Here is a 26,561-nt window from a genome sequence, read left to right as displayed (position 1 = left end):
TAGTCGTCCTGCGGGCTTGTTCGGCCCTTTACCACGATCCCATGGGCTCGAATTAATTTCGCGAAGAAACAACTGTCCGCTAACGCTGTCTCGCTCCATTCGAGGGAATTCGATCCCAGAAAAATAAATTCCAACCCGCCGGTGAACTCCACCGCAAAACGCTCCACCGGTATCGTTTTTCTCTTTTCTCTCTCGTTTTTTTTTCTTTCATTTAGTTTGGACGCAAAATTCGCGAAAGAGTAGGCGAACGACGAATAGGTACGATCATTTGCAATTCCACGAGGTCAATAACGATACATCAAGGGGCAAGTTTAGGTATCGAGAGTATTTCGACAACGTGGTAAGGAGCGCGGCCGGATGCCATGTTGCACGACACGGTTTCTGAATACAAAGCGCGAATCTCGCATACAGTCGGTCACCGAATCTATTTCGGTGCTGGTTTACAGAACAAGAAGGCAATAATACAAGGATGGGAATGTTTCGACCAATATTGCGAAAGTTTTCGTACATGGGCTCTTGGTCCGTTGAAGTTCCGCCGATCCTCCTTTTCTTTGGAGCGACTGACGTATGAATAGAAAGGAAAGAAGGAATGCCACTTGATGCTCGATGGAATCCAGACACGTTTCGACGTTGACAGATGTTTGCGAGACTGTACGTGCAACTTCTGCAATTTCCTGTACACGCGAGGATGATAATCGTTAATACGATTTTGTAACTTTTCTTGTTTTACCATTCGAAATTTAAACGATCATAGACTGGAAATTTACACGACTTTCCGCTATAAATGAAACCTTTGTTTGATCGATGCTATGATGCTACGACGTAGAGGATATTTTAGTCTCAACATTTTTCCGCGTGATCGGGACTTTGACCGCTATCGTTCGATTATTACGATCGAACTATGTATGAACACGGGCAGATCGTATCAATGCTGTTCAACTTGCTATTCGCTGCTTTTATTCCTCTTTACAAGAGTTTCGCGTGTGACGTTTAATCACGCGAGATCATTGGGCACGTAATCGGTTGTAAACGACCGCGACGATAGGTACGGTCGTTCTCGAAGACGATCTACTCGAGACGCTCGTGAAAGACGTTTAACGAACCGCTTAGTAGCCAGATAACGGGATCACGTCACATGAAACGTTACAAGGCTAGTTTCTTTGTAGCCGTCGTGGGTTGGCGCCGAGAATTACACCCTTCGGAGCAGCTTCAATGACGTTTTCCAGCATCGAACGATCATTCGATAAAAATCACACTTCCGTACTGGTAAATTCCTTTTTCCCTTTTTTCTGTCGAGGAACCAGCGCGAAACGTGCTATTCTTGCGAAAGATAAACCGTAGCTTATTTTTTCTGGCGGTTCAGCGAGACGAGAGAAGCGCGTGGTGCAATTTTAAAACGCGTCGCCAGAGAAGATCTCCCGTGGGGACTCGACCGCGCTAGGTATCGTTTAATCGACTTGTCCATGGTTTCACAGAGGCTGCACGTTCACCAACATCCCGGTAACGACGCTTTTTCCCCGCTTTTTGCCCTCCGCACAATTTTCAGAATTTCCCCATTTCCCACTCCTGTGTCCCTTTTATTACGGTCGTTGCGTGACAGGGTTTTTTAAAATCGAGGACACTGTCCCGAGGATATTAGATACCGCGGTCGGTGCAAAGTGGCCAGTAAAAGGGCCCTGTCGAGTATAAGCGCTGCCGCCGAATCCTGGAAACCCGCTCTACCGTTGGGTCGGCAGATGTCTGTGGAGATCCTGTCGACGTGTAACTACGTATGTAGAGTAACGTGCTTGCCACCGTGCTCAGTAATATCCGTGGTTGGCCATAAAGGGAGTTCGTAAACGACTGGTACGGCTTTCCTCCTTCCAGCCTGTATCTCGCTCTCCCTACATGGAAACGGCTATTCGAAATGTACATGCCGGCGTACGGGTGGAAAACGAGGCGAAACGGAGAATGAATATAGACTTTGCTTACTGTTCGTACGTGCCAATATATTCGCGCTAGCTTTCGCGGCTAAGCTGTTCCCTTTCAGCCTAAAATGCAGGTTAAATTCGCTGCGGTTAGGTACAGCAAACACACGATCGGCTCATTGTATTCATTGGCTAGGTTGTATTTCATTCGCGTGATAAACGAAACCAAGGAGAATGTGTTTTGATAGAGTGCAGCCGAATTTAATTGAGCTCTAACTTTACGGAACGCGCCTGTTACTGGAGGAACGTTGAATTGCTGGCAGACTTTTATTAGAAAATATAAAATGAAATAACGGTAATTGTATTTATTGGTGAATTAATAACGATAGTTCTCAATTTCCTTTACTCTGTAATCATTTATGCGGAACTCTCCCTCGCTTCTGGATCATATCGCATTCCTAAAAATTCCACTTGCACAGCACACATTCTTACCACGTGCTGCCAAAAGCGCACGTAACACTATGCATGTCAAATCTCCACGTGTATTCTCTGAATTGCTTCTCATTCGTTCCTGATATTCCAGTATAAATATCCGCTTCGGTCCCAATCTCTAGTCATTCATAAGTAATTCCTGTGAATTCGGTGTATCTCCCACATTATGCCTTGATTGTAAGAATAAAAGGAAGTATTTAACGATTACTTGTTCGTCGTCACTATGCTCGTAATTTATTCATATTGTGTATAGATGTTTATTAATTTACTGTTTCTATTATGGTTAAGAATGTATAAAAATAAACAAAATAAAAGAGAAAGTTCGTGATTCATTCTTTAAAAATGTTATCCTGCTTATCTTTTTAGCAACTTCTATACTTATCATTCCCTGAGCTACAAATCTAAAATTGAACTGCTCATAATTAAGCTTGAAAAATGAATCGACTGCCTCTAACTACCTTACGTCAGACTATTGAATTTGTTTGAAACGAATGTATTATGTAACGTGAAAGTGTTGTTACAGTTGGCGACGTGAGGTGGTTACATTTGGCAACATTCCGCTTCGCGAGCTCTGATACATCGTGGCTGAAGATAATTAGTAACGAGCTTGATAGCGTTTCACGACGATGCTCGTCAAGAGACGCGCTTAATTGTGAATCCTCAGAAGTGGATGCATCGTGGCATTAGGGATGTTTAAAGGGACGGATTTCCTGTGCGTTTGTCGTGGATCTGCGGGTTTCCGCCCTCGAATACGCCACTTTAATTAGCTTTTCTTCCAACTGGTGTCTATCCTCGTCTTTTCAGAGTTCGACGGTCCTTCAGCTAAGTCAAGGATTCGAAGAGTCGCGTAATTGACACGCGAAATTGTCTCACGTGTTTGGCCACCAGTTTATTTACTCCGAAACTTTCGACCGTTCATTGGAGTTCCCGGGTTTCCACGGCACGGAGATGGAGACGAAGCGAGAGGGGGCTTCTCCCAATCGGCAAACTCAAAAAGCAAAGCTTGCGATATCTTAAGTCTTAATGGATATTTTGTCAAGATAATTACCGCGTGAACACGAATGAATTTCATTAAATCATTTTTAACGATTTTCCATGGTGATATATTCGTGGAAATGATATTCGTGGAGAGACAGCAGTGAGCGAGTAAGAGCAAAAGTAAATGTTATTTTATCAACAATTAAAATTTTCTTTGATAATTTGAAAATATGTATATGTATTAACGAATCTAAATCGAATTGTAATTAAGCCATCGCGTTTCTGACTGAGCATATTTAATGTAAAATCCCTCTCCCTCAATTATTCGCTTTGTACATATTGTATATATATCTTTTCTCATTTAACATACTCAATTTCAGAATATTCAAAGGAAGCAACGAACGATACATCATTGGTTTCCTTATTCGATTGTGAAAACACAGGTGAGGGAATTATGTTTTATTACGAGAAACAGAGGAACAAAAATGCCATCAAATTGTAACTACCACTGTAAAATACGAAGTTTCAACCCGTAAAGCCGGATTACGATACACGGTAATTATCCATTTTAATTGCGGACTACATTCGCTGTTATCCAAACGATTGCAAAAATGGACGCGTCCAGAGCGTGCGCGCGTTCATCTGACGTTTAAGCCCTCGAGATTTTCTCTAAAGATTATAAGTAATTACCTAATTATTCGCGTGAAGTTCGCGTCTTAAATGTCATGAGCCGGTAAGAGCAGCTTCTTTCATCGGCGAGAACTGGAGAAAGGGGAACATTTGTGAAGCTGCTTGAGCGCGTTTGCGTTTAAAGTTACAACCTTGAAGAAGTTAAATTACATAGCGCAGTCAGGACACAATTACACAGTATGTTTAATGAATCGTGCTACAACTGACAACGAGGTAATTGTTCGTGACAAAGCAGCTACGGCAATCTGATAAAGCAAAAACTGACAAAGCATTTTGTATAAACTGTCTAGCTTTTGAGAAGGATGATCCAGACCATCTAATTGTTGCAAGCCAGCTAGAATATAAATACGTTCAGCACGGTCCATTTATGGTGTAGTTCGTTTTTAAAAACAGGCATTAATTTTTTAAGAACGACAGATCGTGGCAGAGTGATTTGCGAATATAATTTTCGAGTTGCACCCGCTCTAAATACTAGAACGATCCTCAGTTATCCAGTCTTTTATGTAGGAGACATTACAGACACTACGAAATATCACACTATAACTGGTTAGTCATATAAGAAGAATTTATACTGCGTCATTTCATGGTATATTTATTTTTCCTGTTAGTCACTTCAAATTTATCTTAGTTAATCGTATTGTTTATTTAATACCTTCCCTCTACCAAGCTACACGATGTAATTAGCCAAAGTCGAAAAACATGTCTGCATATTATTTATTTTTTTCTTTACTCAAAATATTCATCTTTTATTTTTCCATAATACAGGTAATACAAATTGTGAAAAACTTACATAACCCACCAAGAAAAAACAAATTGAAAGGAGCTTGCATAACCCGCCAAAAAAAGCAAAACACTCATGCCCTCTATATTAAAAAATACATTCAAGTTAGAGAACGTGATCGAGAAATGGTCCTATGAAAAAGCGTAGTTACTACTAGTTATCTATAGAAGACAAAGATAAATACACAACGGACCGAGAAGGCCAATGAAAGCTGGTAGTATCACCGTGACTGTCTATTCGTAAACACGATCGCGTGTGTGGTCTGACTATATAAAAACGCCAGAGATTAAGTATACCGGTCTAGCTATATCGACACTTTGCAGGTGAAACAAACCAGGTGGAGCTATAGGATCTTATAGTTCGATCTGTAAATCCTCATCAGGTCTATCGCGTCATCAATGAAAGTAAACGTTTTATTTCGATCAGTTTTTGTCCGGTTTTGCTTTCTTTTCTCTTAGTGTAAACGTGAAGCGTGAGTCGACTCACCGAGCTAATTGCGCACGTGTGAGTTTGTGTACGATTGTGTGTGAACCCCTGCATAGCGTAGAGCGCGCGTGGAACTTGTCCCTCGTCGCAGAGTGCCAACATGACGATAGAGCATGAAAACGACACGAAGGTGAGGTTAAGGAGGACGAAAAGCGTGACACGGGCCGAGGAGATCCAAAAAGCGGAAATGTTGGCACGTAAATCACAGCCTGACAAACCGTGAGTCTTACATTTTTGTTATATACGACTGTAAACAGTCTCGAGTGTAAACGAACTAGAAGTCGATTTCTGTTACGGTTCACGTAAACACTTTGTCGTTTTTTCCGATGATCGTTTGAAACTGTCGGTAAGGGAGTATCGCTGAGGAGACGATGATCGACGTCGACGAGAATACGGTTACACAAAATTTTCTGATTCTCTGGAGTTGCTCCAACGTAACAGACAACTTTACGAAACAACACGCATGCGCGTTTCGTTTCTGATCGAGCACAACTGTGAATTCACGATCCCCTCCTTCGAACGCTGCATTCCTTTTCTCGTTTTAACATACGTTCCTCCACGCCGTTCTGTCGCACATCATAATCGATGCGGAGGTCAGTCGGTAGTGTAGTGCACATAAATTTCCTATAGTTCGTTTCATAATACCTTCCACGTCCTTAGTTAATTAATCTGTTCTATAGGTGATCTGAGATGACTCAGGCTAACGATAAAACACCTCTCTTCTATCCGATTTGATCAGGCTTTATTTATGCTTATGGCAGAATCGAGCGATTTTTAGATATTCCGATATGGAGTAATGAATTCAAATTAGGGCTAATGAGATGAAAAAGATTCATTACATACCTTTTTGGAATTGATAAAAATATTATATCCTTTTAAGGCAAGTGTTACATCAATTGAAAATTAGGTTTCGCTATTTAAACATTAGATTTGTAGCTTAAATCGTACAAATTTTTATTGATATAAACTCTATATTTCACTACTATTGAAGAGATGATAAGATACAGTTTTATCATTTGGAACAGGGTTAAGGTTCACGTAACGTCTTAGACGTAGTATACACTTACGTTGACAAGTAATTGGTGTTTAATTGTTTGATTGTATTCATGCACCTAATTCGATAGAAAGTAGAAGCAGCGACCAACGCCGTAACGTCTGGATCGTATTACAGACGTTATTATTATCGAAGAATGTCTCCATAGAAATATGGAATATCTTGGTGTAGAAATCGAAGACAAATCTCGTTTTCAAAGTTACCAGTTTAAACATCGACAAATTAGGAACTGGTTTTAGGAAAGTGAATAACGCGATAGTCAATATTTGCAGTGACGTGGATGATTTCAGAAACAAAGTTGGAGGTGGGAATAAGCTGTTTAAAGTTCATTCAGTAGAACGAACACGAGGACAGACAATCGAATGCAGTCTTGAGTGCACGTCGTGGAAATGAAAACTTTCTTAACGAGCCGTTCGCCTCTTCTAATGGAACTGCACGTCAAGAAAACACAGCTAGATAATTCGTTCTCTAGCTATGGCATAATTATTGAGTTTCGCTCTCCCCACGCTTATGCGTCAGTCCCCATTCCTTTGCAACAGGGAAACTTATCTCGATGCCAGGTTCGCGATAACCGACAGTGATACTCGAGCTTCATGCTTGAAAACAATGGGAACCTCGGCTGAAGCTTCATTTAAAGTTCAAGCAAAGTGAATGACAATTAACTGTCCTAACTTTACGATCAATAAGATCTCGTTAGACGTCTGAAATAAGTAATGAACGGGTTCCGGAACGTGTTGATCGACCAATTTTAATCCGACTATATATTTTTTCCTCGTTTCTTGCATTTTGTAATAAATCAAGCCTTGTCCGTTTTATGCCGAACGAATCTTAATTGCGTGTCAATACTTCAGGCGTTTGCCTCTCAAGTTTTAACGAATTGAAGAAAATATCGCAGTGACGTTTAGTCATCTGATCGTTCAGTTCCGTTTTATGACTTAATACGGTAGTATTGAACGATAAGAATATATTATTCGATATCTGTTAAGTTATGATAATTCATTCGATACTCACGTGATTGTTTACAACGAATTTAAAGTAATTAAGGCAGTTCTCGAGATTTCAATATGCGATTGTAAATCATCCTACATGTCGTAGATTGCAAGAAAAACGCAGAATATTCTGATGGCGGCTTAAAGTCGTTAATAATCCTGAAATAATGCTTGCTTTTCTTCGCTCAGAAGATTGTATGTACACGGAATTCTATCATGTTTAGCCGATAACGTTGTTGGTTTATGCACTGAATTGTCTTAAGATATATTTGCACGCTATTAGATTAGACTTTGCTGATATATAAATAGCAATATATCAGGCTTAATCGTGGCTCGCTTCGGTTACACAAACAGAAAGTTGTTCGTGTGCGGACTTGATGGTATTTTATAGCAAAGCGCAGTATTAACATACACGCGTAAATTTTACTGCTACATTTCCTGTTCTATTCGTTGGAATTAATTATGATAATAGATGCGCTTAAAAAATCAATACTCATACAATAAATTACGTTTAAATACAAATGTACTTAACATATTGTGTAAATTACAAATTACAAAATAAAATTGTACATACAGAATAAAGTATGTTAATTTACACAATTCTCTAGTATCATAATTTCAAGGCTGCAAACATTTTATAATCTTATTTTATGAACGTAGCAAAATATGTTACAAGTTTTCAAATAAAATTCTAGATTGTTTTAATAAGTATCAAAAAGAGATTATTGGCACGTAATTAAAACGACAATACAGCTCGTTCGATACCGAATGTTATGTTGCTTGTAGTAAAATGCAGTCGCAAACGGTTTCTATTAATTAACAAATCAAACGCTCAAAAACCGCGTCCTGTTGGGTCACACAGTATCGCTGTGCACATTGGGTAATGCGAATCGGAACAACAGAGTGCTGTGAATTCTCTTTGTACGAATTACGGAATAATTCCCATAGGTGCGCTTGGAACAAACCGCACACTTCTGTTCACAGTAATTAACAATCTCCTGTCCACTTTTTTTACGCGATAAGCCTGCCGTAATTAATTATTCCCTTTTTCTTGCTTCTCCATCGAACGCTATTTATACGAGCGACAATGAGTCGTTTAAACTGCGAGTTAGTTACGTAACGCGAGCTTTATAATTCAAGGCTGAAGGAATTAATCTTTGAATAAAGCTAATCAAGATATGGCATATCTTGTTTCAATGAGAATCGTAACGTATATATTAATTTGAACTTTTGCCTCCCAAGCTTTTTCGTAACGTCTTCTAAAATAGCTGACGAGGTTAATATCTACTATAGAATGGTTGGCAGCGCGTTTGCTCTAGCATGCTCTTAATTAAAATGTTAATTTCAGTGACGAGGCAAAAGCATATTGTGATAGGGAAAAGAGGCGGCGGTAGACGAGGAGTGCAGGATAACCGGGATATATCGCGGAAATACTTTCGTGAATTCGTACGCGTTCCCGCGAGCAATGAAGTATCATAAATTCATGATCGGTTTACGGCGTACCCAATTCAAAACGTAGATTCCGCGACCTGCCGCGTTCCTGCAATCAGAATCGCTAATCAAAGAATCCTCGAGCGTTCGTGAAAGTACCGAGGGAAAGCTGTAACTCGCGTTAATATTTCTCCGTAAACAAAAAGGGAGGATGGTCGGCGGCTGGAGAAGCCAGAGCAGTGGGCAAATTCCATTTGTTCAGATTTATGAAGTTTCGCGCGCGCGTGTGGCTTTAATATCTATCCGCCGTGGAAAAAAATTTAATCAAGTCCACGGTCTAATCGAGCGCGCGATCAAAAATTAATGCGTTAAAAACAGGATTAAATCTGGAGGAGCGTTAAGACTAAAAGAAAATTCATGAGGCTTTCTGTTTGGATTTTAGAGACACGATGAGACTGGCGGGAAAAATGTTGCGAACAAGGCTCCGCTAAAAAAAAAAAAAAAAAGGAAGAAAGAAACAGGAGTGGTAGGAGACCAAAAGAAATAAACGTAGTCACTTTAGATGGAGTTATCATCTCGTGCAAACGGACGTTAATTAGCGAGACGAGATGAACACTGGCGATGATGATGCCAGGGGCGCTTTATTTCAGAACACATCCTTCCGACAAGTTTTGTTTTATTAGCGAGAGGTCAGCTACCGAAAACACAGTGAAATCTTCTCTTGCCCCTTTGACAAGCTATAATGACCTGCAAACAAGTCTCCTTTCTTTTTTTCTCTCTTACTTTTGCTCTTCGCGAAGGAGCACCTTTCTACCTTTAGTTGTTTCTTCTCCCCATTTCGCACTCCTCCTCTACCTCCTCCCCCGCTTCTCGCTTTCTTGCCCGAGATCGTCCATTATGCCGGAGAATCAGAGATGGCACACCACTCCTTCGTCTCTTAAACAAACGAGCCCTACTGTATTTACCCGTTCCGTGTTTGCCAGATACTTCTTGTTTTCGCCAACTTTGCAATTAGGCGCGAGCGCGTTTGGGTTCGTTGGACGCGGTGAATATCGAATGATCAAACCCTTTGGTCGAAGGAATTCACACGGAAAGCTATGTCTGGCTTGCACGATCTTTCAATTCCAGATTGATTTTAAAGTTTCCGTTTGCACGATCCTTCGATGCGAACATCCTGCTCGCATGTGTTTACCCGTAAATTGAATTTAATCCCCGATGACTTCCGCTCTGGTGGTAGAGCCAGTGCCTATCCGTAAAATATTCACCCAACAACGTCCATTTCAAAGCAAAAAAGTTTGTTATTCTCGCAGTGACACGGATTGTAATTACACGTTATATAGTTAGACGGCGAAGAATGCCATTAACTTCCAGTATGAACATTTTCCAATATGTCTGTCTGTGCCCTGAAATGACATGCTATTGCTGAAGGGCAATAATCATTCGCTAATGTATAGTCGAATGAGAGGCGGATAACAATGATATCCCAGGTATTTTCCTCCCCATCTTTCTCTCGCATATATTGCGGCCCTTTCTCGGGTGTTATCAATACGTTCTCACCTACTATTTGCTAATATTTCTGCAGTATTTCCAACTGCTGGATTGCTCTTATCCAGTCTCTGGGCTCGATATTCGAATCGATAACAGCTACGAGGAAGCAGAAGCAGAGCAGATTGGTGATTATTTCGCGGACATTCTTTTGCGTTCTCTCTCCTCGATATATGCATGTGTATGTACATGGAAATAATCATTCGGTGTTACAGTATTGAACGACTCGCGAAGGGAATGCGCAAGATTTTCCTCGAGGATTTTAATTTGCCGCTCATGCACATTCATCATCACCATCCCCAGGCTTCGTATCATTATCACAAGCCTTCGTGTTCGAACTAACACCTCCTTTTCGTAGCTCGCAGCGTCGGGTGTTGAAAAAGTACCTAGCGATACTTGGGTCTCGTTATTTTCGAAGCTTTCCTCGCTGTCTTATTTCCTTCATAGAAAATGCATTATTTGTTATCTACCAGTTGTTTCGACGTTTGATTCCTTCTTTTTTTTCTTTTCGGAGATTCGTCTAGTCAGGCAAAAACTTTTTAATCTTCGTCATCGGACGGACTGGACGACGCGCCACCGTTTCGGCTGACACGACTTCGAAACGAATGAGGATTAACGGTATTGTGCTGTCAATCCGGCCGTCGCTTTCTAGTTTCCTCTTGTTTCCTCCCTTTTCATCGTACGGCTCTTTTCTTCGCGGAAGATTGCGGCGTTGGTGTCGAATCTCGCGCGTGAAATCAGCCGGAAGAACAATGGAAAGCGATTACGTCGACAGAAAGGGACTGAACGAGCGTTGGTGGATTAGGCACGAAGACGATTGCGGTTTTTGAGGTTGGATTCGGTGTTGCCCCGCACGATCCACATCACCGGCCGCGATTCATTCGTCCCTGGAATTCATTCATTCACGGAATCTACTTGCCAAAATCGATTATTGAAAACGGCTAAAATAAACGAATCGCTTTAACTAAAATTAAAATGGTATTTCGCTGCTGTCCAAATGTTAGGCAGGAAATATCGTAGTATTGAAATACATCCAGTTAAAAGCCGTATCTAAATTCCCAGCGAAAATTTATTGACGTTACCGTAATAAAAATAGTGGAGTGTAGAAAAATTCAATCCAAGTAGCCAAGAGAGAGAATTCTCTTCAAAGTCTAAACGTTCCTAACTCCGACTTTACCCTTGTCGAACAAGGATTTATATTTCCAACAACGAGGCTGTCTTCTTACAACAGGCGAGGGGGGAACTCTGATGAACCTCGGGGATCGTGAACGGAAGGAATGCAACGGCGAAAGTTAGGGATGTCGCGGTGAAAGGATGGGGGACAATAAAACAGGCAGACAGACATGCGGACGGAACCGACAGATAGACAGGGGGCGAGAAAGACGGAATACCGTGGCTCCTGGTAATCGATTCCGGTGTGCTTCCAACTTGGAAGGAGAACAGGACGACGAACGGAAGGAAGACGAGGTGAACGAAAATCGGGCTAGGAAGAAGATCTGTTTAAGGCGCCATTTAATTTTCCTTCATGAATCATTTAGAGTATTCTTCTACCCTCTACTGTTCCTGCTACTGCCCGTTCTCTTTCGTTTGCTCCCGATTCGCCGGTGGCGGCTGGCTGAGCGGCAAGTTTTCCTCCCTCATTACACGGGTAATATATGTATATCCGTCTATCGTTTAAATATTCACGAGGGTTCCGGTGTCAGGAAGATTCGCAAGGCAGATACGGGAATCCTATGAACCTGCTGCCCCTTTCTGCCATTCTACGCCCTTTCGTCTCCGTCCTTTTTTACCCATCCTCCTCTCATCTTCGTGTCCGCTCTTGTATGTACAACGGCTTCCCCGCTTCCGTATCCGATGAGACTGACTTCAGATTCGAGGAACAGCTAAGGGGATGAAAGAGAAACGCGAGTGCCGTGCTCCCTTTTGTGGGTGCTCGTCTTTCCCCTCGTCTCTCGCATTTCGGGATCGCATCAAGTGTTACCTACCGGTTTCTTGCGAGACGTAGTAGCTGTATCGATGCTGGTTCATTCATAGTTCGCGAGATAAAAATATAGAAACCTTATTGAACTAGAGTTGAAGAATAGACTCGATCGAAACATCTTTTCTTTTTATGGATACCGAACAGCTATTTGAGGACGATACCTATAACGAACTGATAACTTCAAGCTTCCCAATAAAGTTAATAGAATTTGTAAATTGCGATAAAAATGAAAATGAAAAGTTTGGAATTTCAAAATTATTTCCAAGTTCGTATCTGTAGCCTGTATCTTGTTTAGTTGATTAAGCGAAAATGATGCTTTAAAACAGTGAGTATCATTTCCAAAGATTTGGAAAGATCTTCTTATCGAATTATTAATTTCGAAATTGCCCTATAACCGACCGACAATCTACTGGCAGCCTTTCAATTCCGGCCGTATAATAGAAACCACCACGAATGTTGACAGCGTGTAATATACTTTTCATGGACTTGTGCGGTTTAGATAATGGCCGTTGGACCATGTCCGTTATCGTGAAACGAATTATGAGCGGCCGGATAAGCATGACTTGGATCGTGACGACGCGTATCCCCCGATATAATGGCACTTTAGTTGCGTCAGACGTTCGTATTAAGTTTACGATTCGCCGTGCGTCAAATATGGATTTTGGTGCGTGCAAAACGTACGCATAATTCACCGAGCAATAAAATGTTACCGGTATACGCCGTTCCGAATATTAATTACGTGAATAGAACTACAATTACTCAGGTTGGCACTGCGGGACCACGGAGCACGTCGCGCTTCGTTATCAGTATCGATAATTTTAATGAGCGTGTAATTAACTAACGATACGCCCGTTCATAGGTCAGGAGGTTTTCGTATTAGACTTTCTCTGTTTAGAGACGAAATACGGTTAGTTTCGAATAAGCCAGAGAGTTAATAGAGTTTTACGCGTTTTTAAATGTTGATATTCACGTGTTTTTGAGGGAGTTTACCGCGAACAAATGGAAAATTAACGAACTGAAATGAACAAATGGAAAATCGAGAGTAGTTGGAATGATCCGGATTTTTGGACAGTCCACGTAGATCGCCCAGTTTACAAAAACTCTTCCAGACTAAACCATATTACTCGGTTCGATCGCACGGTTGGGTAATTATACCAAAACATCGTTCGCTATTTCGTTTCGGTGCACCATGCAAAAATACGTTACCGTTCTTTATTCCGTTTCGTGCTACTGGTATGCGCCGATTATTCCCTTCCCTTTCCATTCACGTTTTCACGCTCGCATGCAGCGTGTCTGGTGGATGGAAGATTGTTCCCGCGTCGACTTGTCTAACGTGGGAAACAACGATTGGCCACATTTTTTAATTAGCGGTCACAATAACGTCGAGCGCATAGTAACGCGATTTTTATACGCTTCCATTTACATGTTTCGTGACGTGAAAATAAGTAGGATTATATTTGTGATACAGTGAACTTTTAAATTAATACATTAAGTAGCGCAGTAGTATCGAAAGATACATCCATATAGCCCGCAATTTTTCAACAAGAAACTAAATCGGACACGAATGAATTTTAATGACATTATTCCGCGAACTTGATTTATATACGGCGAGGGAGGGAACGATTGTTGTTACGTTTTCTCGTAAACGAGTCTACCAAGATTATTTTCACGAAAATTAAACCATGTTTTTGCGTTACAGCGAACGAGGGGTGTCTCTTGTTATCGAATGCCTACGGGCAAAAAGTTTGCCGCCTCGTTTTACGACATCAATAATCGAGGGGCTTATAACACGCGCCATCGACGAGTCGTGTTGAAAACTGCCGCGAACTTTCTCACCATGGGAGCGACCGTTTTTTCGCATCTACAGGAAAGAAGTCCCCTCCATTTTAGCAGTAAGAAACAGAGATGCCGGTCCAAAAGCAGTATGCCGAGTACCCTCAAACTTTGAAAAGTAGACGGTAACTTGTGCCTTCTTGTCAGGGGTCATTGGGTGGATCGTCCTCAGCCTCGCGGAAATACATTGTTTCTAACTGATATCACGACTCCGTGCTCCGAAACATTGCCCTTCCTCTCGTCAGTCGGCAGTGGAATTTTATAAAACAAAGATTTGCGATTATTTCTATTCTAAAAGAATTCTCCGAACAAAGAGATTCTTTCGAAACAGCGAGTTGCAAACTATTCTTCTCTAACGGATATGAGATGACTTCTTTCCAAGTTTATTAAAAGATATCTCACGAAGATACGAGCAACCTTCATAAATATTAAACACGATCGTAATCACGCCGTGTTTACACTGAATTATTTCGTCAGAATGAAAAGACGTTGTAACAGTTGTTAGACCACTTAAGATCTCAACTCACGCGAACGCGTACAGGTCCCTGTGGTACACCTTAACCATATGCAAGTACTCGAAAGACCGTTTACGCTTTTATTGCTCTGGCCCTATTGTTCAGGGCAAGTTGGTCGCGACACTTTGAACACCCAGTACAGTAGCACTCATGCATATGGAAGTTCTCGGTGACACGTCTGCATCCTGCCATGCAGGCCGTGGCCAGTATCAGAAGTGTGAGATAGCTCTTCCTGTGCGGCTCTCCGGCCGACTCTGTTGGCTTTATCGCGGCTCTATTAATTACCACGATCTGCCATAAATTCAGAGTAATAGTTAGGATTTACTCGAGACAGCGGCCAGGTTAAACGATCACATTAAATGCACATAGTTGCTGGAAATAAGGGACTTCTGTCAGGTAATTACGAGGGACAAACGGCGCAGTATTTCAGGAAAGACTTCCTTTCGCTGTCTTTAATCTTTCGTGGCTTAATCGCGGTATTACGTTCACGGTGCAACTTCTACACCACTGTGCCACTTTTTCATTTTGTTTTATCCAGTATCGTATTGTTCCTTTGAGATTTGGTAGACTTAACGTCAAGGGGATTGAACTCTCCAATCGAGTTGCTCGTAGGATCTTCCCTTGTAAATACTTAAGACTCGTGGCTTCCTGCGATGGCGGCTTAGAAGCCGTTGTAGTTTCAACCTTAATCATGTCCTAATGTAAAAACCAGTTAGAACTTGGTAGACGGACAGTAAGAAGATCGAAGTTTAAATACTGAGTAGCAGTCTATTTTTTGATGGCAGAGAAAAATTCGCGAATGATTTCTATCTAAGGCATAGGTTAGAGTAGACTTGTGTATTCCACTTTTAACCAACGCCGTGAACTCTTCGTGCTTTGTTTCGTCTCCCTAAATTCTCACACTCAGGCAAGCACGTCTTATCCGGAGGAAGAACAAGTGTCTCCCTGAACGCTTTATGCTTCGAGACAAAACGCTTTTGAAAAGTTTACATGATGGTCCTTGTCAGCCCTTGTCGCGCTCGCAGTCACGAAGGGATGATATCAGTAGTCCGTGGAAGCCGATTACTCAGGTTCACCCTGTGTATTATCTGCGTGAGAGATACCTAAGGCGATGACGGGCTTTTGTATTTGCCACTCATCGCGATGTTGTATATGCCATTGAAATTCCATGAGATGGAGAACTGGTGTATTGTTAACATTGTCCACTTAATAGCCATAGAAGTTCCATGTCGTAGGTGAGAAGGAATCTCCAATGTGCCGAGCATTTCTCCTATATTATACAGCGTAGATACGGTAGCGATATTCCTTCGAAGATGCAGAAATAGAACTGTCCTTAATACGCTTGTCTGGCATGGCCTGTTCGTTTCTACCAGCGTTCGTTTCAGGTGGTATGGATCACGAATCGTATATATTTGCCGAGAGGGAAGGATGAAGGGAGAAAAAAAGGAAGATGGAGTAACCGAGTGGATAGGAAAGATAGAAGGAAATAGGAGAAGCTTGAGCAAATGTTTTCAATACGTTGCATAAATCGTGTACCTCTTCGTAAATTGAAATGGAAATGCATATAACTGTACGGGTATGGAAGCGGCTTTATTGTTCCATTCTTATTCTAGTGATGTATCTATGATGCCTCTCCTTCTTTATATCGCGGACCAGAGCAGTATGATATCGATTTGAAATGAGAATTTCTTTTAACTTGGACCGTTCTTTTTCCTTACAGATGTCATCGTCCCAGAGACAGTCTGTTCTCCTGGAGCTCGGGCTTCGGCAACTTCACGGGATTCGTCAACTGGGGCTTCCTGTTGTTGGGCATCGGCGGAATCCGATTGCTCCTCGAAAATTTCATAAAGTGAGTGTATACCGAGAATCTTGATAAAACCACTAGCTTATCAAATGTATCGTGGACGACACGTGATCGGATTCGTTGAGAATTTTAGACTTCATACTACACCGGACGCAATACTGCCCTGTAATATCATAGAGACAGTAATTTATAGGATTTACGATGGATAAAAAGAGCAAGAAGAATGCGGAAGATTCTCGAAAATCTCGACGTTCAATTATTTGTAGCAATTTACGTGGCGCGTAGTCGCGAGCGTAATTTATCAAAGAAACCAGTGTCATTTCGTGACACTGATGTCTTTATCCGCTGCAAAGATACCTGAAGCTTGAGCGTTCGATATGTCCCCGGGGTATTTTTTCGAATGTACGTGCGAAATGGATTATCGAAGCGTAGACCTCTCGATCACGCCACTGGTCAAGGGATGGGGCGTGAAAAACACGAAGGAAAGCCCCTAAATGCGAAAGGTTTCGCTCGAGCCTCGAATAATACCATAAAGGGGGAAATATCCCTGGGAACGACAACTTCATCAAGCTGTCACGGAGACCAGGGAAAGAGACAAGGACGAAAAATAAATTACGAAAGAAAAAATATCAAATTAAATTTTAATTAAACAGCATGGCAGCTTTGAACGACGGATAAATTTTAGTTAATCAGCGAACTGACGAAGTAAAGCTTGAGATACGTTGGGAGGATTTTCCCAAGCTTTTTTTTCACCTGAAATTCGTCCGGTATGGTAGAAACAAAAAAGGGATCAATCAAGTCAATAGTGAAAAATGAGATTTCCCTTGTCATTCGGACACAATGTAGAATTTCTGGCTGGATCTATTGATGTCATTCTTGTCGAAAATCAAAGTCTTCGTGGCAGTCTAACCTATTTCGATAACTACATCATTATCGATGGTCCCGATAAAATCTTTGCACCGCTATAAAGATTATTACCAGAGATACACGTATGGGCGCATTAATTAACACGTGAAAAGGCGAATATAATTTAGCCACGCTAATATGTCAATAACATTGCCAATAAATGCATTTCTATATTTCACAGAATCTATGTATTTACGAGCTGGTTGAATCTCGATTGAATTATCGGATCGATTTTCGCCAAACTCGCTATATCTGAATGTATCTTGCGAAATGTAGATATTTGCCGCAAGGACAGATCTGTCTAAAATTTAATTAATTTATGAACGGCGTAAATGAGATTCTTTCGTTGCCGGGTTGATTAAAATTAACAGCGTGTCGCGAGTCTGATCTCGAACGAAAGATTTCGCCACGCGAGAGACACAACCTACCTCCCCCTGCTCCTCCTTTACCAATTTTCTGGCCGTTGAATGGAGAAGGGCGAAGTACAAGCTCGGCCCATGAATAATTTCAACGAGATTTTTATCGCCGTTGTAAACTCTCGGCCTCGGGTCCGCTAGCTCCTGGGAGCGCGTAACAGAAATTTATCACGCTCGTTAAGCGTAGAAAAACTTTCGAAAGAAACTTTCGCGACGTAATTGCTCGGGCTATTCTCGAAGCGTTTTCTAAAACAAACGCTGCTGCAGGTCACTTGAAGACTTTCCGAACAAACACAGGAAATGATTCCACGCGTGACTAGCAGCGACAATTGTTCTCGAGACAGTCAACACGATTTAGCAAATTATTCTCCGATCGTAGAATTTCTAGGAAGTTTTGATCTGCTTTGATATTGTCGCCTTATTTCTTGAATCATCAACAGCGTCTTTCTAGACACTTTCGATGTCTTCTTAAAGGCAGGTTTCGATTACAAAGGGTGTGGGTGCGAACATCCTTATAACGGACACATTTAACATTGCGTTTGAACATGTAGCAACGTAAAAAGAGGGTGTAATTGAGCTAGAAAGTCGTTGCGTGATTCTCTTTCACGAATTACCATCTATCTAGACGTCTGAGCAAGTTTCTCGAAGAAGAGTGACTTGCCGAAGAAGTGTTGAAATAGTTTGGAGTAGTTTATTCGACTCAAAATATGCTAGCCTTCTGGCTAGCCTTCTATATCGTGATAGGCTCAAGATAAGATATTTTTCTTATTTACTTCCACGAAAAAAAAAGAAAAAATTAAAGAATATCAAGTAATAGTTGTTATCGTTAGTACGAACTTGTGTTATAGACTATTTCAAATACATTTCAGCCGATAGATACATTCGCCTATATTCGATGAATTTTTCGTGCCTCTTTAAATTCCACTTGTTCCATGATAATTGAATTCGTAAGAAATCTGTTGAAGCCTGGAACGGATACAAGAAAAAGCGTTCGTTTGTCGAGTCACTAGAATAGGGCGAAGCAAGCAACGCGATTTCACGGCGATCGAGATTAATCGACGCGGAGAAACGTGGGTGGAGGTGGATGGAGCTTGAAAGAGACACGACAGTAAGAAAGTGGGAGGACGTTTCTCTGCGAAGTGAAAAAAGTAGGAAGAAAACTCAATTAATCGAGACTCTCGGCGAAGGACTCCGGTTCTATCGATAAAAGTCCGTGGAAAGGCATGGAGATAGAAAGACAGAGGTATCGAAGTTTCTATCCCTCCCCTTGTCTTTTCTCGTAGCGGCGTCCGAGAAACTTTTTGAAAGGTCCACGATCTGCTCATAATTTATGCACTTAAACTAGAACTGTACGAAGCTTCGTGCAATTCTTAATGGGTCGAGTTTACGAGGACGCGATTCGTGAAACCGTGAAGATGGAATCAAACGGCGAAATAAGACGAACGTCCTTCTATGTTTAACATTCCTCGCGGAAATTCATGAATTCACGAAAGATCAAAGCAAGTATGGAATAAAAACCGCGGAACTTGTTATAAAATTATCCGAAGGGAAGAATAAACGAGCGAATGCTCTTCTTCTCCGTCTGTCGAATAACGAACTCGCGCTATTTCCCTGTGATTTTTTAAATCTCCGTCGTATCGGTTAAAAGTACTGCGTGAAATCGAGAAAGAGCGAACGCAAAGAGCAAAAATACATTGATGTGTCGAATGATAACAAATACCCTTGAACAACAACCGTGAAAGCGTATAGAGTCGCGATAAAGTTTCAGCCATTATTTTTTGAAGCTTCGTTGGCGAGTTTCATATTCGTAGGAACGATTACAATGTCCGGCTTTGGAAATTTTCGACGATTCGATATCGGGTTCGTCGTGGAGAGACAGTCGGATTCATCGTGTCACGCTCACATCTCCGTCGTTCTATTTTGCCCGCGATTTTCGCAAGGATTCACGTCATACCGAGAAATAAAACTCGTCCACCGTTCATCCGGATTACTCGAGCTATAGTCGGAGAATCCTCGGAACTGTACCGTTGCCCGGTATTACCGAGCGCGAAAAAATGGCATTAGTCGTTTCCGGCATCGCGATAGCTTCCGTTTCGCACTGTTTCCGTACCGTTCGGCTATCTTCGTTCTCAATTTCTGTATATCGATATTCCCGCGCCATAAATCAATCATCGGAGCCTAGAGATTCCACAACTGTATCCCTTGGGAACGGAGGTCGCGGCGCTGCCGTCATGAGATTTATTTCCAAGTAGCTTAGAACGACATTCTCACTAGGAAGGCTCAAAGTGCGTTATCCTGCAGAAATAAGTTTACTTTAGAGTTTGGCCTAAAGTGTCCGTAGCTTTAGGTCTGTTTTAAGAGGATTTATTCAGGTTTATGGACACGCTTATGTGTTGACGTGTGTCCGTGTGAATGTGTATGCACGAATAAGCACGCGTTTAAGTGAAAGTTGAGTACGCGTTGTATGACGGAGAGTTCCTGCAAACTAACTTGAAAAATGAACACTTACGCGCTGTAAAGATTACGGTTCTACATCCTCGTGCTTATCCCTGTATTTCGTGTCGAATTTAATTACAATAGGACCGTCGTTTTATTTAATTATATCAATTTCTATGCGCGTTTCAAATAATTGTGAACGCAATTTCGTTGACAAGTCGATCGCTAGTCGTTGGCGTGCTTTTGAGTCTAATTGAGGATACTACTGTTGGATGTTTACGCCGAGTTGCATGCACATTTCGCCAGCACTTTAATCCGATTAACGACCCACGGAAAGTGATTTAATCTGACAGATTGCACGGTAAACCTTTGTACTCGTAATCGGATCGCGCCAATTACACTATGAACTTGAAATTCCATTAGATGATCATGCGCTGCCGGACAAAATCCAGGTCACCGGATTACACCCCTAAACGAGGTTTTAAATCGTATCAATGATGGCACGGCCGACCATACAGGTCACTGATCTTTCTAGCTAGTGGCCTCTCTAGAGAGACAGCCAAGGCTTTTTTTACATGTCGTTCCATTACACCGGAACGCACACCGGAGTCTCGACTGTTTCGATAGGAGAGAAAAATATTGCTTGCCCCGGTTTATATAGGGACGCGAACGTGTTGGTTAATGTGTGTCAATGCGCCTCTGCTCATTTATAGCTCGATCGCGTAAACTATCAAATCACCGAGCCGTGTCGTGGCAGGCGGCCACTCTCTTTAGACCAACGATAAAAGGTAACAACGTAAACGTGCTCACCGGCTGCCGGTGTAAGATAAACCACATCCTCATCCCTGACCTCATTTATTAATATTTAACGCGAACCATTCGCGGTCGCGTTTTTACACAAAAACGTTTCATATTGACGTCGTAACTCTTTCAATCTAAACTTCTCCAGCCATCATCCTCTTTCTCTTCTACCTTTCCTCCTACCTACCTCTGTCTAGCTCGACACGAGTGTACGACTCTTTTCTCGATCACCTTCTTTATCCATCTCCGTTCTTCTTCTGGATCGACGTGGAATTGGGGATTTTATCGTGACGCTGTATTAACGAACTTCGATGAGCAAAGAACGGGCGCGGATTTAACGGGTTCGCCCAGATCAGAACGGCTATTCTCGTTCGGCAAAAGAAATTTAATATCGTTCCTACTCACGCCTTAGATCGATGAATTTCGATGGTTCGGATATCTCCTCGAGTTCATGTTGTTTCGGTTACTTTATCAGGCTTATCTGGAGTAAACAACCACCGATCATCGTATTTTTGATAAATCCAATAAACTTTTAAGCCGGAAACGTACACTTCCACGCCTCTAAAGCCGAGACAGTCGATTGCAATTTTTGTACGTACTGTCAGTTTTACGTTTGTGTTGTAACGACGAGGGATGAACGCGAGCGGAGATGGCTAGCCTTTATCAGATAGGAGATAGAGCTATCGTTCAACGATTTTCTCATAAATTTGTATTAGTTTTGATTGCCAGAGTTATCGATTGTTTTTTATCGAGCATGACTTGCCCAATAAAAATGGCATATTTATATATAGAGTAAGTTTATTTTTGTCTGACTACGTTTCTTTTCAGTGTCTATTGCGTATATTGATGATATTGATATGATAAATAATTGAGGCGCAACGCAACGCAAATTACATTTTCCTGTAACAACAAACACTCGTATTAGAAGCTAGTTCCACTCCCCAAGTAAAGAATGTGCTTGAAGAAATTGATAGGTAATTTAGAAACCGTGGTGAATGAAGACTGATGAAAATGAGAGTTATCGTAACGCTCTTTTAACCGTGCCCTTTTCCTAGTACGTGAATGTATCCCTAATGACAACCTTCGTGTTTTGTCGTAACTATCTTCCATAGCATGAAAGCGGATATTTTTGTTATAACTTGCGGCAAGTTTATTTTACAATTTCCGCAAACCAGCCTCCAATAAAGCATCGGAGATTAACGTTTGAATAATTCATACAATTTTCATACGACTCCATATCGTGTCAAAAAAGCGGCGGGGAAATATTACGATTGAAATCAAGATATTTATATTACATGTTGTCCATTGGTTTCGAAAAACAAAATACATCGTTTCCATGTCGCGTCATTCTTTCTCTCGCAGCATCGGTAAAGCGCTTTTCGATGTCTCGTTGCCTTCACGGCTTTGTATGTTTCATTCACATCGCCGATAGGAATTAACTCGTATTACCACGGTCAATCCTAGATAGACGGTGACGTGTATCGATTTTTTTCGCGGTCCAGCAAAGTGTTTAACAATTCAATCGGTGAAACTGCACAAAGATACACGCGGCATTCTATCCGACCAGTGATTTACCGGATGGTAATATAAGAGGATTGATGTTCCCTTTCGAATCACTTTCGGCTCGCCACCGTACATGGAGTACGCACAGTAGCTATCAATTATAAACGTTTGATTTTTCCAGCTCGCTCTTCAATTATAGTTGCCCGCGTCAACGTGACTGATTGCGTTTGTGCTGACAAAAAGCGGCATGACGGAGGGGTGTGGAAAAGGAGTGGTTGTGGACGTACATGGAGAAAAAAAGAACGAAATAGGCCAGCGATCGCGTCCCAATAAATATCGTGGCCCCATGTCGAACCGCGCCCACTTCAAATACTTTAATTACTTCACCTATAAGCCTCGTTCATCATCGTTAGCCGACGCGTTCGACCTGAAGCCATTAGTGTCGGTTAACCTTTCGGCTCAATTTTTTTTTTCTCCTTCGCTAGCCGACCACGAATGTAGTTCGTTTGTCTTCCATGATCGCCGGCGGTCGTGTGCAACAAACGTTTCTGATGGCTCGGATTGATACGATGGCGCACGATAAATCTCGTCGATATAGAGCTATAAAAATTGGTCACGGGGCGGAGCTCGATGTACTGTGAACTGGCGAGTCGTTTTTCTTTCGGATGAAAGTATGTTTAATAGACAGTGGAACGACGATTTACAGGATTTACACGGATCGAAAGAGGAATCAGCTAGTTTTTCCATAATCGAATCTCGCTGACGTCGATTTATTTATCCGCGAGATTGCTACACGACAAGGGATGGGATAGGGCTGGAATAGAGAGGAAGAGGATCGTTTTCCATTTCTGCTCCCTCCGTGTCCATCGCCCTCTTTTAAATTTTAGAAGCGAGCGCAGGGCGTCGTTTATTATTTGCCCGAAGAACAAAGGGATCAAGGGGCCTGTGACTTTTTATTTCGCTTACTCCTCGCTCTTCCCTTTTTCGTGTCTCGAATCTTCTTTCTTCAAGGACCCGTGAGAAGCATCGCACCGAAAACGGACGTTAATAACGACGCCTTTGCCCCTCGACCCGTATCGCGATGTAGACACTCGCGTCACGTGACTTCGTAAATAAAACTACAAGGGTGACAGGGGGATGATAATAACGAACAGTGCGTTCCTTCATTTTTCTTCTTCCCGAAGTGTTTACATACTGTTTTCTTTTGTCCTACCGTAGGTATGGGCTCAGAGTGGATCCGTGGGAATGGTTCCTGTTCTTCAGCGGCAAATACGAAGGTGGCGAAGAGCATCCGTCGATTCTACTCATCATTTGTAAGTCGATCGATGATCTCTAACGGTGAAATTCTTGAAACAGAAAATTACGAAGCACGCGAGATGCTTGTACCTTTATAGATAAAGATCAAACAGGAAATATTAGACTACATATTATATACAATTATCAGACACGCAAAAATTGCAATGTACGCGCTCAGGGAAATTCCTCGTATTTCTCCCGTCATATTTTACTCGACTTTTCTCGAAAGCGCGAAAATAGAAACGTACTACGTAAAAGTGAGGCGGTGTAAAAAGATAATATGTGTCGGGAACGCGAGCAAAAACTGCTAATTTAAATGTAAAAGTAATTAGCGTGTGACTCGTCCGTGCGGATCTACGTTGGACATGCGGGTTGAGAAGATAACAAAAATAACTGTTGTATAAGAATTTTGACCGAAACGTTTACAGAGAATTGAAACGATACCATATTTATTGTAAGTAAAAAGGATTCTGGACAATTTCAACTGAGATTACGGTTCTATATTCTGTTGTTCCAAAATCAAACTCGTACCAAGACCAAACTTAAACTAGAATCAAAAGTTCAAACTAAAGTTCAAACCAAACTGAATCGATGTAACAACTGGTAAACAATTGGTTTCGTACGATAGTATGTCTGCTATGAACTCGTACAATTGCCTAGCAAATTTCAAAAACCTGCTTGACTATAATTTTCAAAAGCATGTTTTAACGCGTCCCGCGTTTATCGTAACGCGTCAGTCGAAAGCCAAGGTGGCCACAAGGGTCTGGTTCGTAGACAAACTGGCCATCCGAGGCAGTGATCCTGGCTGAATTCAAATTTATCACTGAAAGGACGACCCTTTATATCGTCGTTTAAAGCTTGACTTAAAAGGCACGAAATTTAGCGCGGCAAAGTGGCGGTACGCGTAAATTTCGATGCTCTACCAAGCCCGTTTTTGGAATTGCCAACCGCTGCCTGCGCATTGTCCTTTTACTACCGTGCGATGCAGTCGGTTATCCACGTTTTCAACTGGAACCACGACATTCGCTCCCAGTGCGAGTACATGGAGTCGTGAATGTTTGGTTTCTACCTTTGGTTGAGCTGTGGAGAGTCCGGCTAACCCGACTGAATTTACGCACGAAGAGGCGAATTTTCACGACGTACGCCGTTAAGAATACGCGACGAACATTTTTTGTAAGATACCGACAAATTTCTCTTCTGACGTAGCGTTCGAAAGTAATTGTTTTAAATGACGATCTGATATTTACAAAATGTTCCGAGTGATTTGTTCTTAAACATTTTCACCTCTGTCGGATGTTGCCCGTGGGTTCAGCTTGGTAATTTATTAACAACCTGTACGTTGTCATTAATTCTCGCGTTGCACAACAGTCGGTCACGTGGAATTTGCACGGCGTGTCGACTCACTCGATTAACGGGTACAATGTTTCAAATATTCGGCCAGTTACAGAGTTAGCTACGCCTAGAATATCAGGACTAACACAACAAGTAGCCAACGCAACGAAATGACCTACTAAAACCGGCCTCTTGAGCCTCTTGATCAATTTGTCGATACTCCGCAACTCTCAAGGCTAATTATCCTCGCGATTAGATAGCGAAATTAATTTCTCCCTGGGAAACTTTCTCTCTGTGTAACGCTTTTACAAAGAACCTCCGGCGTCTGATTTTGGAGAAGGGGGCCTGGATGCTTCGGAAACACCTCGTGAATATGCGTTTAAACTCTCGTTCCGCAGCTGCGCCGGCGGGTTGTACGGCCGCGTGCAAGCCTGCAGATTACACGTACAGGGTCACAGGTACGGGGTTAGAGAGGCTGCAAGGTAACAACGGGGAAGAGGAAGGGGAAGAGGGAAGAAGCGGAGATCCGGGGGAGGTAGCTTGCATTATTTACACATGAGGGAAGGTAATGCTCATAGGGAACTACGGTTAATAGCTCTCATATTTTAGAATTTTCGTCGTGGCAGCCCTTCTTTCCTTACTGCAGAGCCTTAACATCCTTTCCCTTCTTTTTCCTTCTTCCTCTTTTTATAGTCTAGTTCGTTCGTTGAAGCGAATACAGCCCTCCGGCGTGTTGCCTCCTCTATCCGGTGGCCGTGGGTCTCGCATAATAATTTTCACGGCTCCTGTACGGCTTGGCTGCCGAGATTGCTTTTTAAACGGCGCCCTGGCAGGACCTCCCTGAGTTCGCGGCTCGCTCTTTCGCGATTAGGGGATTAATTATTCCATGGACGTCATGAAGCGCGAATTATACCGTTTAAACGGCTGACCTCCGTGATTTATTCTCGGTTTCTACGTTGATTAGCCGTCCGACACACTTCTCCCGTCAGGTTGCTAGCTGTTTTTTCGCCAGTTTTAATTAATCTTTTCGAAGTTTGAATAATAGAGGACCAAAGAGGTTGACAGCTTTACGAGACCCGGTGAATTTTCATTGCTTAACGTGCCGTTGACGCTTGGTCGCCACTCGCATTCTGATATCATTTTCAACGGAATTGTTTCGTTGATCCGACAGAATGACTGCCATCTGATAGGCCACGGGGAAATGTATTTTTCATACGCGCACGCCAAGCGTTAATTGCATACTTTACAGGGGCGCGCGCCCGCGGTGGCGACGGCGCGATGCAATTTCGCCACAGCACTCGGCCACGGGAATTGATGTCGAGAGGGGCATCGGGTTAAGGGATGCGTTATGACATTATTGTTCAAGTTTCACCGGTAATACTCGA

General features: G+C 42.1%; 1 protein-coding gene across 1 annotated transcript in view; it reads left to right on the top strand.

Annotated features, from left to right (window-relative positions):
- Window positions 1-4,966: 4,966 nt before the first annotated feature.
- The window catches only part of LOC117231704 (diacylglycerol O-acyltransferase 1), an 87,745-nt gene continuing 66,150 nt past the window's right edge, over window positions 4,967-26,561 (top strand). The window contains exons 1-3 of the mRNA XM_033490375.1: window positions 4,967-5,553; window positions 16,403-16,531; window positions 23,767-23,861. Of these exons, the coding sequence (XP_033346266.1) occupies window positions 5,435-5,553; window positions 16,403-16,531; window positions 23,767-23,861 (343 nt within the window). The 5' untranslated portion in view covers window positions 4,967-5,434. The remainder of the gene's footprint in view (window positions 5,554-16,402; window positions 16,532-23,766; window positions 23,862-26,561) is intronic.

Source organism: Bombus vosnesenskii, unplaced genomic scaffold, assembly GCF_011952255.1.
Source record: "Bombus vosnesenskii isolate JDL3184/JDL3185 unplaced genomic scaffold, Bvos_JDL3184-5_v1.1 scf7180000013273, whole genome shotgun sequence".
NCBI lineage: Eukaryota > Metazoa > Arthropoda > Insecta > Hymenoptera > Apidae > Bombus > Bombus vosnesenskii.
This window is presented reverse-complemented; position numbering and strand designations above follow the sequence as displayed.